The sequence below is a fragment of the Chiloscyllium punctatum genome, chromosome 10, assembly GCF_047496795.1.
Source record: "Chiloscyllium punctatum isolate Juve2018m chromosome 10, sChiPun1.3, whole genome shotgun sequence".
Lineage (NCBI taxonomy): Eukaryota > Metazoa > Chordata > Chondrichthyes > Orectolobiformes > Hemiscylliidae > Chiloscyllium > Chiloscyllium punctatum.
This window is the reverse complement of record NC_092748.1, coordinates 119,411,696-119,424,507: the sequence shown is the minus strand read 5'-3', so window position 1 is coordinate 119,424,507 and position 12,812 is coordinate 119,411,696. Positions and strand designations below refer to the sequence as shown.

General features: G+C 48.1%; 2 protein-coding genes across 2 annotated transcripts in view; one reads left to right on the top strand and one right to left on the bottom strand.

The window, feature by feature from the left end:
* tns1b (tensin 1b) overlaps positions 1 to 12,812 on the bottom strand; it is an 833,038-nt gene that overhangs the window by 351,615 nt on the left and 468,611 nt on the right.
* Positions 1 to 12,812, top strand: part of LOC140481745 (tensin-1) — a 63,945-nt gene that overhangs the window by 41,627 nt on the left and 9,506 nt on the right. Inside the window, exons 3-4 of the mRNA XM_072578281.1 lie at positions 2,431 to 2,481; positions 3,818 to 3,940. Coding sequence (XP_072434382.1) covers positions 2,431 to 2,481; positions 3,818 to 3,940 — 174 coding nt within the window. The remainder of the gene's footprint in view (positions 1 to 2,430; positions 2,482 to 3,817; positions 3,941 to 12,812) is intronic.

The following is a 12,812-nucleotide window of genomic DNA, read 5'->3' as shown; positions in this document are numbered from 1 at the left end:
AGTGTCTTCGATAGAATGTAATCATGTGAGTGTTGGTCCCATGGAGATCAAAGCTGAGAGCTAAATATTCAGGGGTCATTGGAACTTTTAGGGAAGGCAGGCTGGAAGGGAAGGTGCTGGGGTGGCCATTGTTGGTACAGGCAAAAATAAATATGAGAACAAGCAATGATCTGAAGTTGAATGATGTAGAATCGATGTAGACAGAGGTCAGAAATTAACAAAGAGAAGAGAACATGGGTTGGAGGTCTCTATAGACCCCCCTAACAGCAGCTGTGTGGGATAATGAGTCTTAGAGTCACAGAGATGTACAGACCCTTCGGTCCAACCTGTCCATGCCGACCAGATATCCCAACCCAATCTAGTCCCACCTGCCAGCACCCGGCCCATATCCCTCCAAACCCTTCCTATTCATATACCCATCCAAATGCCTCTTAAATGTTGTAATTGTACCAGCCTCCACCACTTCCTCTGGCAGCTCATTCCATACACGTACCACCCTCTGTGTGAAAAAGTTGTCCCTTCGGTCCCTTTTGGGTGCATTTTGGGAAAGCAAATCTTAGCAGGACTTATACCCTTAATGGTAAGGTCCTAGGGAGTGTTGCTGAACAAAGAGACCTTGGAGTGCAGGTTCATAGCTCCTTGAAAGTGGAGTCGCAGTGGGGGAGTGCAGAACTAGAGGGGCATAGGTTTAGGGTGAGAGGGGAAAGGTATAAAAGGGAACTAAGGGCCAACCTTTTCATGCAGAGGGTGGTACGTGTATGGAATGAGCTGCCAGAGGATGTGGTGGAGGCTGGTACAATTACAACATTTAAGAGGCATTTGGATGGGTATATGAATAGGAAGGGTTTGGAGGGATATGGGCCGGATGCTGGCAGGTGGGACTAGATTGGGTTGGGATACCTGGTCGGCATGGACGGGTTGGACCGAAGTGTCTGTTTCCATCCTATACATCTATATGACTCTATGACTCTAAGTAGATAGGGCTGTTAAGAAAGCAAATGCTGAGCACAATCCCAAACTAAACCAGTCCCGTCCGCCTGCTCCTGGTCCATATCCCTCCAAACCTTTCCTACGTTGTAATTGCTACCACATCCACCATTCCCTAAGAACGTTCATTCCACACATGCACCACCCCCTGTTTGAAAATGTTGCCCCCCCCCACCACATCTTTTTAAAATCTCTCTCCTCTCACCTTAAAAATGTGCCCCCCAAGTCTCGAAATCCCCAGTCCCAGGTAAAAGACATCGACATTAACTCTATCTACACCCCTCATGATTTTATAAATATAAACCTTTACAAGGTCACCCCTCAACCTCCTACACTCCAGGGGAAAATGTCCCAGTCTATCCAGCCTTTCTTTATAACTCAGATCCTCCATACCCGGCAACCTCCTGGGAATTTTCTTCTGAACACTGTCCAGCTTTAATAATATCCTTCCTTTAAAAGGACAAGTTTTAAAAACCAACAAAAGATGACCAAAGATAATAAAGAGGAAGAAAATCTGGGATGATAAACTAGCCAGTAACAGGAAGATGAACAGTGAATGTGTAAAAAGAAAAAAGAAACATAATAACTAACATAGAGTGTTTTACCTTAAACCTATGTCCCCGAGTAACTGACGTTTCTACCCTGGGAAAAAGACTCGCACCATCAATTCTATCCAAGCCTCTTGTATCTTTGTAAACTTCTATCAGTCGCCCCTCAGCCTCTGATGTTCAAGTGAAAATAAACAAATCTCTCCTCATAGCTAATACCCCCTAAACCAGGAAACATCTTGGCAAACTGTTTCTGTACCCTCTCCAAAAACCTCCACATCCTTCTGGTCGTGTGGTGACCAGAATTGGACACAATATTCCAAATGTGGCCGAATTAAAGTTCTGTACAGCTGCAGCATGGCTTGTCAGTTTTTATACTCACTGCCCGGACAGATGAAGGTGAGCATAACCCATGCTTTCTTGATCACTTCATCCACTTGTGTAGCCAGGGAACTATGGACCTGTACACTCTGTATGTTGATGCTAAGGGATCTGCCATTTCCTGTATACTTCCCTCCTGGATTTAATCTCCATCATGTATTACTTCCCAGACGTTATCGACTGATGCTGGAGGCAGTCCTGTGAAGGTTCACTCGGCTGATCCCGGGTATGGAGGGATTATGCGATAAGGAGACATTGAGTAGGTTGGGCTTGTGCTCATTGGAGTTTAGAAGGATGAGAGGCAACTTTATTGAGGAATTCAGGATTCTGAGGGAACTTTGCAGGGGAGATGTGGAGAGACTGTTTCCCAGTGTGGGGGAGTTAGGACCAGGGGACACCACCTCAGAGTAAGGGGTCACACATCTACGCCTGTGTTTTTGGTGAGGCTGTATCTCTCTCTGAGCTGAGTCATTGCCAGTGTGGTTCCTCATCACTCCATTCCCTCTGTTTTCAGCTCTTTAACCTGTCCGAACAGCGCCACGACATCAACAAACTCAACCCCAAGGTAAGGCCAGAGAGATCCCACCAGGTTTGGAAGCTCCCATTGCCCGACGCGGTGAGGGTGGAGGGGCTGGATAAAGTTGGGGGTTTGGAGAGGGTGGAGGGGCTGGAGGGGCTGGGGGTGGTGGGAGTGGGAGATGTGGATGGAGGAGCTGGGAGTGGAAGGGGCTGGAGGGCTGTGAGGGGTTTGAAGGGGGTGGGTGAGGAGGGGTGGTGTGAGGTGGAGCAGTGGAGGGAGGTGGTTAGGAGATGGAGAGGGAGGAGGAGGGCGTGAAGGGGGAGGAGAGAAGGGGAAAGAGGGCAGATGTGGAGGTGGCTGCTGGCTCTCTCTTCAGTGGAATGTGCAGCCACAGCAGCTCGCAGAGCAGTACATTACAGTGCAATGCAGTACAGAGCAGAGCAGTACAGTACATTACAGTGCAGTACAGAGCAGTACAGTACATTACAGTGCAATGCAGTGCAGTACAGAGCAGTACAGTACATTACAGTGCAATACAGTGCAGTACAGAGCAGTACATTACAGTGCAATGCAGTGCAGTACAGAGCAGTACAGTACAGAGCAGTACAGTACATTACAGTGCAATGCAGTGCAGTACAGAGCAGTACAGTACAGTGCAATGCAGTACAGAGCAGTACAGTACATTACAGTGCAATGCAGTGCAGTACAGTACATTGCAGTGCAGTACAGAGCAGTACAGTACACTACAGTGCAGTACAGAGCAGTACAGTACAGTGCAGTGCAGTACAGAGCAGCACACAGTGCAATACAGTACATTACAGTGCAGTACAGTACATTGCAGTGCAGTGCATTACATTGCAATGCACAGTGCAATACAGTGCAGTACAGAGCAGTACAGCACATTACAGTGCAATGCAGTGCAGTACAGAGCAGTACAGTACATTACAGTGCAATACAGTGCAGTACAGAGCAGTACATTACAGTGCAATGCAGTACAGAGCAGTACAGTACATTACAGTGCAATGCAGTGCAGTACAGTACATTGCAGTGCAGTACAGAGCAGTACAGTACACTACAGTGCAGTACAGTACAGTGCAGTGCAGTACAGAGCAGCACACAGTGCAATACAGTACATTACAGTGCAGTACAGTACATTGCAGTGCAGTGCATTACATTGCAATGCACAGTGCAATACAGTGCAGTACAGAGCAGTACAGCACATTACAGTGCAATGCAGTGCAGTACAGAGCAGTACAGTACATTACAGTGCAATGCAGTGCAGTACAGAGCAGTACAGTACACTACAGTGCAGTACAGTACAGTGCAGTGTTGCTACTTTGTAGCCTCCAATTTGACTAAAGGTGGGTTGTTGTGATCCCAGGTGGTGGACTTTGGCTGGCCTGACCTCCATGCCCCTCCTCTGGACAAAATCTGCAGCATTTGCAAAGCCATGGACACCTGGTTAAATTCAGACCCTCAGCATGTGGTTGTCATTCACAATAAGGTAAGGACCACGATATCTTCCTCTCTTTACGGAAGTCTCAGGGTGAAAATCCCAGCAGTCATGTTCCCCGTATCTGGCCAGCCTGACCTTGGATAACACCCAGAGTCCGGTCTCCGTCACCGCTGTCAGCTGAGTCAGTCAGTAACACACCAACCTGAAACCTCCCACCAATCATCTTTATCCTCCAATGTTTCTGTTTTTGAACTTTCCTGAACCTTGTTGTTTAACTCTTCAAGGAGAGAGTGAGGACGGCAGATGTTGGAGATCAGTGCTGAAGATGTGTTGCTGGAAAAGCACAGCAGGTCAGGCAGCATCCAAGGAGCAGGGGAATCGATGTTTCGGGCCCGAAACGTCAATTCTCCTGTTCCTTGGATGCTGCCTGACCTGCTGCGCTTTTCCAGCAACACATCTTCAGCTCTGTTTAACTCTTCAGTCTGATCTGAGGAATACATTCACACAGTGGATCCTCAGTCTGTTGTGGATGTGAATTCACTGACGAAGTCTATCCTCCCTGACCCCCCCCCCAACTCCCCGACCCCCCCCCCCCCCCCACTCCCCGACCCCCCCCCCCCCCCCCCCACTGCCCCCCCCCCCCACCCCCTGTGTGGATTTCGACAAATCTTGAGTTTCTTTTTGTCCCCATCCACCTCGAGAAAGGAGGGAGGTGAAAATGAAGTCAGGAAACATCATCTATTTCCTGGCGGCATCAAATAACTAACATACTCTCTGAAAGCAGTTCCCAAAGAGGATCCTGTTCACACTGATGTCAGCCTGGGAGGGCTATGGTGGAAATGCCACAAGGACCCTCCACTTTTGGATTCATATTCCAGAGAACTGGGTTAAAATCTTACTGTGACCATTTGAGAATTTTAACTTGGCAGAAATCACACCAGGTGGCCTCCTCCTTTTAGAGACCGCAATTTCCCTTCCCACGTGGTTAAAGATGCCCTCCAACGCATCTCGTCCACATCCCGCACCTCCGCCCTCAGACCCCACCTGTCCAACCGTAACAAGGACAGAACGCCCCTGGTGCTCACCTTCCACCCTACCAACCTTCGCATCAACCAAATCATCCGCCGACATTTCCGCCACCTCCAAACAGACCCCACCAGCAGGAATATATTTCCCTCCCCACCCCTTTGTGCCTTCCGCAAAGACCATTCCCTCCGTGACTACCTGGTCAGGTCCACGCCCCCCTATAACCCACCCTCCCATCCTGGCACCTTCCCCTGCCACCGCAGGAACTGTAAAACCTGTGCCCACACCTCCTCCCTCACCTCTATCCAAGGCCCTAAAGGAGCCTTCCACATCCATCAAAGTTTCACCTGCACATCCACTAATATCATTTATGGTATCCATTGCTCCCGATGCGGTCTCCTCTACATTGGGGAGACTGGGCGCCTCCTCGCAGAGCGCTTTAGGGAACATCTCCGGGTCACCCGCACCAATCAACCACACCGCCCTGTGGCCCAACATTTCAACTCCCCCTTCCACTCTGCCGAGGACATGGAGGTCCTGGGCCTCCTTCACCGCCGCTCCCTCACCACCAGACGCCTGGAGGAAGAACGCCTCATCTTCCGCCTCGGAACATTTCAACCCCAGGGCATCAATGTGGACTTCAACAGTTTCCTCATTTCCCCTTCCCCCACCTCACCCTAGTTCTAAACTTCCAGCTCAGTAACTGTCCCCTTGACTTGTCCGGACTTGTCCTACCTGCCTATCTCCTTTTCCACCTATCCACTCCACCCTCTCCTCCTTGACCTATCACCTTCATCTCCTCCCCCACTCACCCATTGTACTCTATGCTACTCTCTCCCCACCCCCACCCTCCTCTAGCTTATCTCTCCACGCTTCAGGCTCACTGCCTTTATTCCTGATGAAGGGCTTTTGCCCGAAACATCAATTTTCCTGCTCCTCGGATGCTGCCTGAACTGCCGTGGGCGGCACGGTGGCACAGTGGTTAGCACTGCTGCCTCACAGCGCCAGAGACCCGGGTTCAATTCCCGCCTCAGGCGACTCTCTGTGTGGAGTTTGCACATTCTCCCCGTGTCTGCGTGGAAGCCGGGACGCTAAATGTCTTCAAGGCTGAGATTGATAGATTCTTGTTGTCTCGAGGAATTAAGGGCTACGGGGAGAACGCTGGTAAGCGGAGTTGAAATGCCCATCAGCCATGATTGAATGGCGGAGTGGACTCGATGGGCCGAATGGCCTTACTTCCACTCCTATGTCTTATGGTCTTATGGTCTTATTACCTCTACCTACACCACGCCCACTTCCTCACACCAATCCCAGAGCCTACAAAGTTGAATTCTGGTGTGCATCCGAATCCTTTTAAAGGTTGTGAGATTTTCCACCTCCACCACCCTCCCAGGCAGAACATTGGTCCACGTTTGGTCATAGAGTCATAGAGTTGTACAGAACAGAAGCAGAGCCTTCCATCCAATTTGTAATGCCGCTCAGATATCCTCAATTAAACTAGTCCTGTTAGCCAGCATTTGGCCCATATCCCTCTAAAACCCTCCCTATTCATAGTTTCAAATTCTCCAAAACCTTCTCACTTCTATGGTCAATCAGCTCAAGGACCTCAAAGTCGATCCTCCCAAATTCTGTGCCTACATCCTCCTTCTCTAGAGTAAAGACAGCAGTGAAATACTCCCTTAACATTCGACCAATAGCCTTCACCTTCACACACAGATTGCTCCCTTGGTCCCTCATGGATCCTTCACTTCCCCAGGTTATTATGGTCCCTAATAAATCCTTCACTTCCCCTGGTTATTACGGTCCCTAATAAATCCTTCACTTCCCCTGGTTATTACGGTCCCTAATAAATCCTTCACTTCCCCTGGTTATTACGGTCCCTAATCAATCCTTCACTTCCCCTGGTTATTACGGTCCCTAATAAATCCTTCACTTCCCCTGGTTATTACGGTCCCTAATAAATCCTTCACTTCCCCTGGTTATTTCAGTCCCTAATAAATCCTTCACTTCCCCTGGTTATTACAGTCCCTAATGGATCCTTCACTTCCACTGGTTATTACAGTCCCTAATGCATCCTTCACTTCCCCTGGTTATTACGGTCCCTAATGAATCCTTCACTTCCCCTGGTTATTACAGTCCCTAATAAATCCTTCACTTCCCCTGGTTATTACAGTCCCTAATAAATCCTTCACTTCCCCTGGTTATTACAGTCCCTAATAAATCCTTCATTTCCCCTGGTTATTACAGTCCCTAAAGGATCCTTCACTTCCCCTGGTTATTACAGTCCCTAATGGATCCTTCACTTCCCCTGGTTATTACAGTCTAAATGAATCCTTCACTTCCCCTGGTTATTACAGTCTCTAATGAATCCTTCACTTCCCCTGGTTGTTACAGTCCGTAATGCATCCTTCACTTCCCCTGGTGATTACAGTCTCTAATGGATCCTACACTTTCCCTGGTTATTATGGTCCCTAATGGATCCTTCACTTCCCCTGGTTATGATAGTCCCTAATGGATCCTTCACTTCCCCTGGTTATTACAGTCTCTAATGGATCCTTAACTTCTCCTGGTTATTACAGTCTCTAATGGATCTTACACTTCCCCTGGTTATTACGGTTCCTAATGAATCCTTCACTTCCCCTGGTTATGACGATCCCTAATGGATCCTTCACTTCCCCTGGTTATTACCATCCCTAGTGCATCCTTCACTTCCCCTGGTTATTACGGTCCCTAATGAATCCTTCACTTCCCCTAGTTATTACAGTCCCTAATGGATCCTTCACTTCCCCTGGTTATTATGGTACCTAATGATTCCTTCACTTACCCTGGTCATTACGATCCCTAGTGAATCCTTCACTTCCCCTGGTTATTACGGTCCCTAATGGATCCTTCACTTCCCCTGGTTATTACAGTCCCTAATGGATACTTCACTTCCCCTGGTTATTACAGTCCCTAATGAATCCTTCACTTCCCCTGGTTATTACAGTCCCTAATGGATCCTTCACTTCCCCTGGTTATTATGGTACCTAATGATTCCTTCACTTCCCCTGGTTATTACGATCCCTCGTGAATCCTTCACTCCCCTGGTTATTACGGTCCCTAATGGATCCTTCACTTCCCCTGGTTATTACAGTCCCTAATGGATCCTTCACTTCCCCTGGTTATTACAGTCTCTAATGGATCCTTAACTTCTCCTGGTTATTACAGTCTCTAATGGATCTTACACTTCCCCTGGTTATTACGGTTCCTAATGAATCCTTCACTTCCCCTGGTTATGACGATCCCTAATGGATCCTTCACTTCCCCTGGTTATTACCATCCCTAGTGCATCCTTCACTTCCCCTGGTTATTACGGTCCCTAATGAATCCTTCACTTCCCCTAGTTATTACAGTCCCTAATGGATCCTTCACTTCCCCTGGTTATTATGGTACCTAATGATTCCTTCACTTACCCTGGTCATTACGATCCCTAGTGAATCCTTCACTTCCCCTGGTTATTACGGTCCCTAATGGATCCTTCACTTCCCCTGGTTATTACAGTCCCTAATGAATCCTTCACTTCCCCTGGTTATTACAGTCCCTAATGGATCCTTCACTTCCCCTGGTTATTATGGTACCTAATGATTCCTTCACTTCCCCTGGTTATTACGATCCCTCGTGAATCCTTCACTCCCCTGGTTATTACGGTCCCTAACGGATCCTTCACTTCCCCTGGTTATTACGGTCCCTAATGAATCCTTCACTTCCCCTGGTTATTACGATCCCTAGTGAATCCTTCACTTCCCCTGGTTATTACAGTCCCTAATGAATCCTTCACTTCCCCTGGTTATTACGGTCCCTAACGGATCCTTCACTTCCCCTGGTTATTACAATCCCTAATGATTCCTTCACTTCCCCTGGTTATTATGGTCCCTAATGGATCCTACACTTCCCCTGGTTATTTCGGTCCCTAATGCATCCTTCACTTCCCCTGGTTATGACAGTTTCTAATGAATCCTTAGGGAAATGTTGATCGTGGAGTTCAGTTACTAATGGGGTACTGCAAAGATCTGTTTGGGGCCACTGCTGTTTGTCATTTTTATAAGTGACCTAGATAAGCATGTAGAAGGATGGGTTAGTAAATTTGCAGGTGACAATATGTTCGGTGGAGTTGTGGATAATGCCGAATGATGTTGCAGGTTACAGAGGGACACAGATAATTTGCAGTGCTGGGCTGAGAGGTGGCAAATGGAGTTTAATGTAGAAAAGTGTGAGGTGATTCACTTTGGAAGGAGTAACAGGAATACAGAGTACTGGGCAAATGGTAAGATTCTTGGTTGTGTAGACGAGCAGAGAGATCCCAGTGTCCAGGTACATAGACTCCACCCAGTTGCCACCCAGGCTGATAGGGTTGTTAAGAAGGCATACAGTGTGTTAGCTTTTACTGGGAGAGGGAGTGAGGTTTGAAGCCACAAGGTCACATTGCAGCTGTACAAAACTCTGATGCAGCCGCACTTGGAGTATTGTGTCCAGTTCTGGTCACTGCATTATAGGAAGGATGTGGAAGCTTTGGAAAGGGTTTAGAGGAGATTTACTGGGATGTTGCCTGGTCTGGAGGGAAGGTCTTACGGGGAAAGGCTGAGGGACTTGAGGCTGTTTTTGTTAGAGAGAAGAAGGTTGAGAGGTGACTTAATAGAGACATATAAGATAATCAGAGGGTTAGATAGGGTGGACAGGGAGAGCCTTTATCCTCGGATGGTGATGGCTAGCACGAGGGGACATAGCTTTAAATTGAGGGGTGACAGAGATAGGACAGATGTCAGAGGGAGTTTCTTTACTCAGAGAGTAGTAGGGGTGTGGAATGCACTGCCTGCAACAGTAGTAGACTCGCCAACTTTCCTGAAGAAGGGTTTATGCCCGAAACGTCGATTCTCCTGCTCCTTGGATGCTGCCTGACCTGCTGCGCTTTTCCAGCAACACATTATCGGCTCTGATCCACAGCGTCTGCAGTCCTCACTTTCTCCTTACCAACTTTAAGGACATTTAAATGGTCATTGGTTAGTCATATGGATGAGAATAGAACAGTGTAGGTTAGATGGGCTTCAGATTGGTTCCACAGGTCGGCGCAACATCGAGGGCCGAAGGGCCTGTGTGATGTTCTATGTTGTATATTCTATGTTCTGTGTTTGATGTTGTATGTTCTGTGTTGTATTATTCTCTTCTCCTTTAATTATTTGTAGAGTGGATTGGGATTCTCCCCCCCCCCCCCCCCCCCACCCCCCGTCCCCCACCCCCAGTGTTTTCTCATTCTGCCTTATTTGCTCTCCTAATTGCTTTCTTGAATTGTCCCCTGCCCTTTCTATCCTCCTGCAGGGCCTCCATTAGTTGCTTCCTTTGTACCTGTTGTACATCTCACTTTGCCCTTCTGTTTCATCCTGAATATTCCTGGGTCCCCAGGATTCCCTGAGCTTTGTTCTGAAATGGAACAGGTTGGGCCTGCACCTCCCCCAGTAACTCCTCCCACTGTTCTGCTTTTGATTTACCCTCAAGTCGCTACTCCCAGTCTATTTTGGCCAGATCCGGACTTATTTTAATATAATCTGCCTGACACCAATACAACTCCTGTTTTTGAAGACCATCTTTTTTTTTTCTTTTTTGCAACAAACCTTAAACATATAGTGTTGAAACAAGCTTCACTGGAACTTATCAAACCCGAAAGAATCTCGATCATGTGGATGACTGTAGACAAGAGGAAAGGGTCAGTGGGTGTACCCCGTGTCGTGTTCACTTGTTGAAGAGTTACTATGTCGAGGATGATAGTCAGGAGAAAGGTGTATTTGTGGTACTGAACAACGGAGGGAGTGAAGTTAAAATACCAGCACAACTGGAGAATGAAGCGTAACTTGAAATTTTAGAATATAACCGTCTAGCAATTGGATTGGATAAATTGGTACCTAAACTGATACAGCATAATAGTTCATCCACCAAAATGTGACATACAAAGGTGATCACAGACACGTACAGAATTGGACAAGTCAGCCAAGCAAGTCAGCTGACCCCCAGCACCTCATGGATGCCCGGTCTGGCGTTGCTCGATCTGTTTGAAGTCTGTCCCATTGAGCACGGTGATAGTGTCACACAACCCAATGGAGGGGATTCTCAATGTGAAGGTGGGACTTTGTCTCCACAAGGACTGTGCGGTGGTCACTCTTACCAATACTGTCATGGACAGATATATCTACAGCCGGCAGATTGGTGAGGATGAGGTCAAGTCTGTTCTGAATTTCTAGCCTAATGTTAACTCCCCAGACCCCATCACCTCCCCCCCCCCATCCATTAAACATCCACCTACAGTTAGTTCTGATGTACTTTGTGTGATTTTTGATGTGGAGTATGTTGTGATGTAGAGAGACCTTCAGGAAGTGTGTCCTAGTCCTCACAGTCAATCACTCTCTGGGCTCAGTATTGAGCCTCCATCGATGTCAATGACAGAACGCCCTTCTCCACAAATGGGCCGGACTGTGGGGAATGTCAGTGACAATGCTGCACTCCGAGCAACGCTCATCATTGCCCTCACAAGGGAGTGGCACTCGCTGAGTGTCTTTGTGGAGAGCTAGTACAGACCTGAGGGGATGAATGGCTTTGTGCTGTGCTGTAATGGTTCATTGACCCTGTGATTGTACAGCTTCAGCCCATGGGACTGCCATCCCTCTCCTGAATTTGTTACTACACCTGAGTGCAGCTTAAATATTTCCTGTCAGAATATTTCATTTAAGTGCACACTCTGGGCTTGTTGCTTTATTGTTTCAGTGTCCAGGGAATGTACGAAAAGAGACTGTTAATGTGGATGACATACTGAAGGTTCCAGAATGTACAGTGTCCAGTGAAAGTATACAGTAAACGGCAGGACCCTTGGGAGCACTGATATCCAGAGGGAGCTTGGGATGCAAGTCCATAGCTCCCTGGAGGGGGCAGCACAAGTGGGTAAGGGGTAAAGAAGGCTCACCACATGCCTCCCTTCATCATCGGGGCACTGAGGATAAAGGTTAGCAAGTCATGCTGCAGCTTTATAAACCTTTAGTTAGGTCACATTTGGAGCATTGTGTGTAGTTCCAGTCACCACATTATAGGAAGGATGTGGAGGCTTTGGAGAGGGTACAGAAGAGGTTCACCAGGATGTTGCCTGGATTAGAGGGTATTAGCAATAAGGAGAGGGTGGACAAACCTGGATTGTTTTCACCAGAGCGTTGGAGGCTGAGGGGTGACCTGATGGAAGTGTATAACATTATGAGGGGCATGGACTGGGTGGATAGACGGGGTGGGAATGCCAAATACTAGGGGGCACAGGTTTAAGGGGAGAGGGGGACAGGTTAAAGGAGATGTGTGAGCCAAGTTTTTTACCCAGAGGGTGGGAGGAGCCTGGAACACACTGCCAGGGGAGGGGGGGAGAAGGAGATACAATAACAACGTTTAAGAGGCATTTAGACAGAGACACAGACACGCAGGGGATAGAGGGATATGCGCCATGTACAGGCAGATGGGAATGGGTTAGACTGGCATCATGGTCAGCACAGTCATGGTGGGCCGAAGGGCCTGTCCCTGTGCTGTACCGTTCTGTGCTCAGAGAAGGTTCTCGTGATTTTGAACCTTTCTGTTTTCGATCTGTAACTCCCAAAACGGCACAACCCCCACACTCTCTCCACATTCACTGAGTTTTCACATCTTTGACCATTCTCTCCCGGTGTTATTTATTCCTGTGTGTGTTCCAGACATGATCAGTCCCCCGTGTCAAACCCCCCCCCCCCCCCCCCCCCCAGTGTCTGGGTATGTGACGGGAAGGGACAGATTGTTGGGGTCAGATTTGGCAGTTGCTCAGTGACAGCCACAAGGTGCTGCCTGAGGGGGGCAGTAGAGG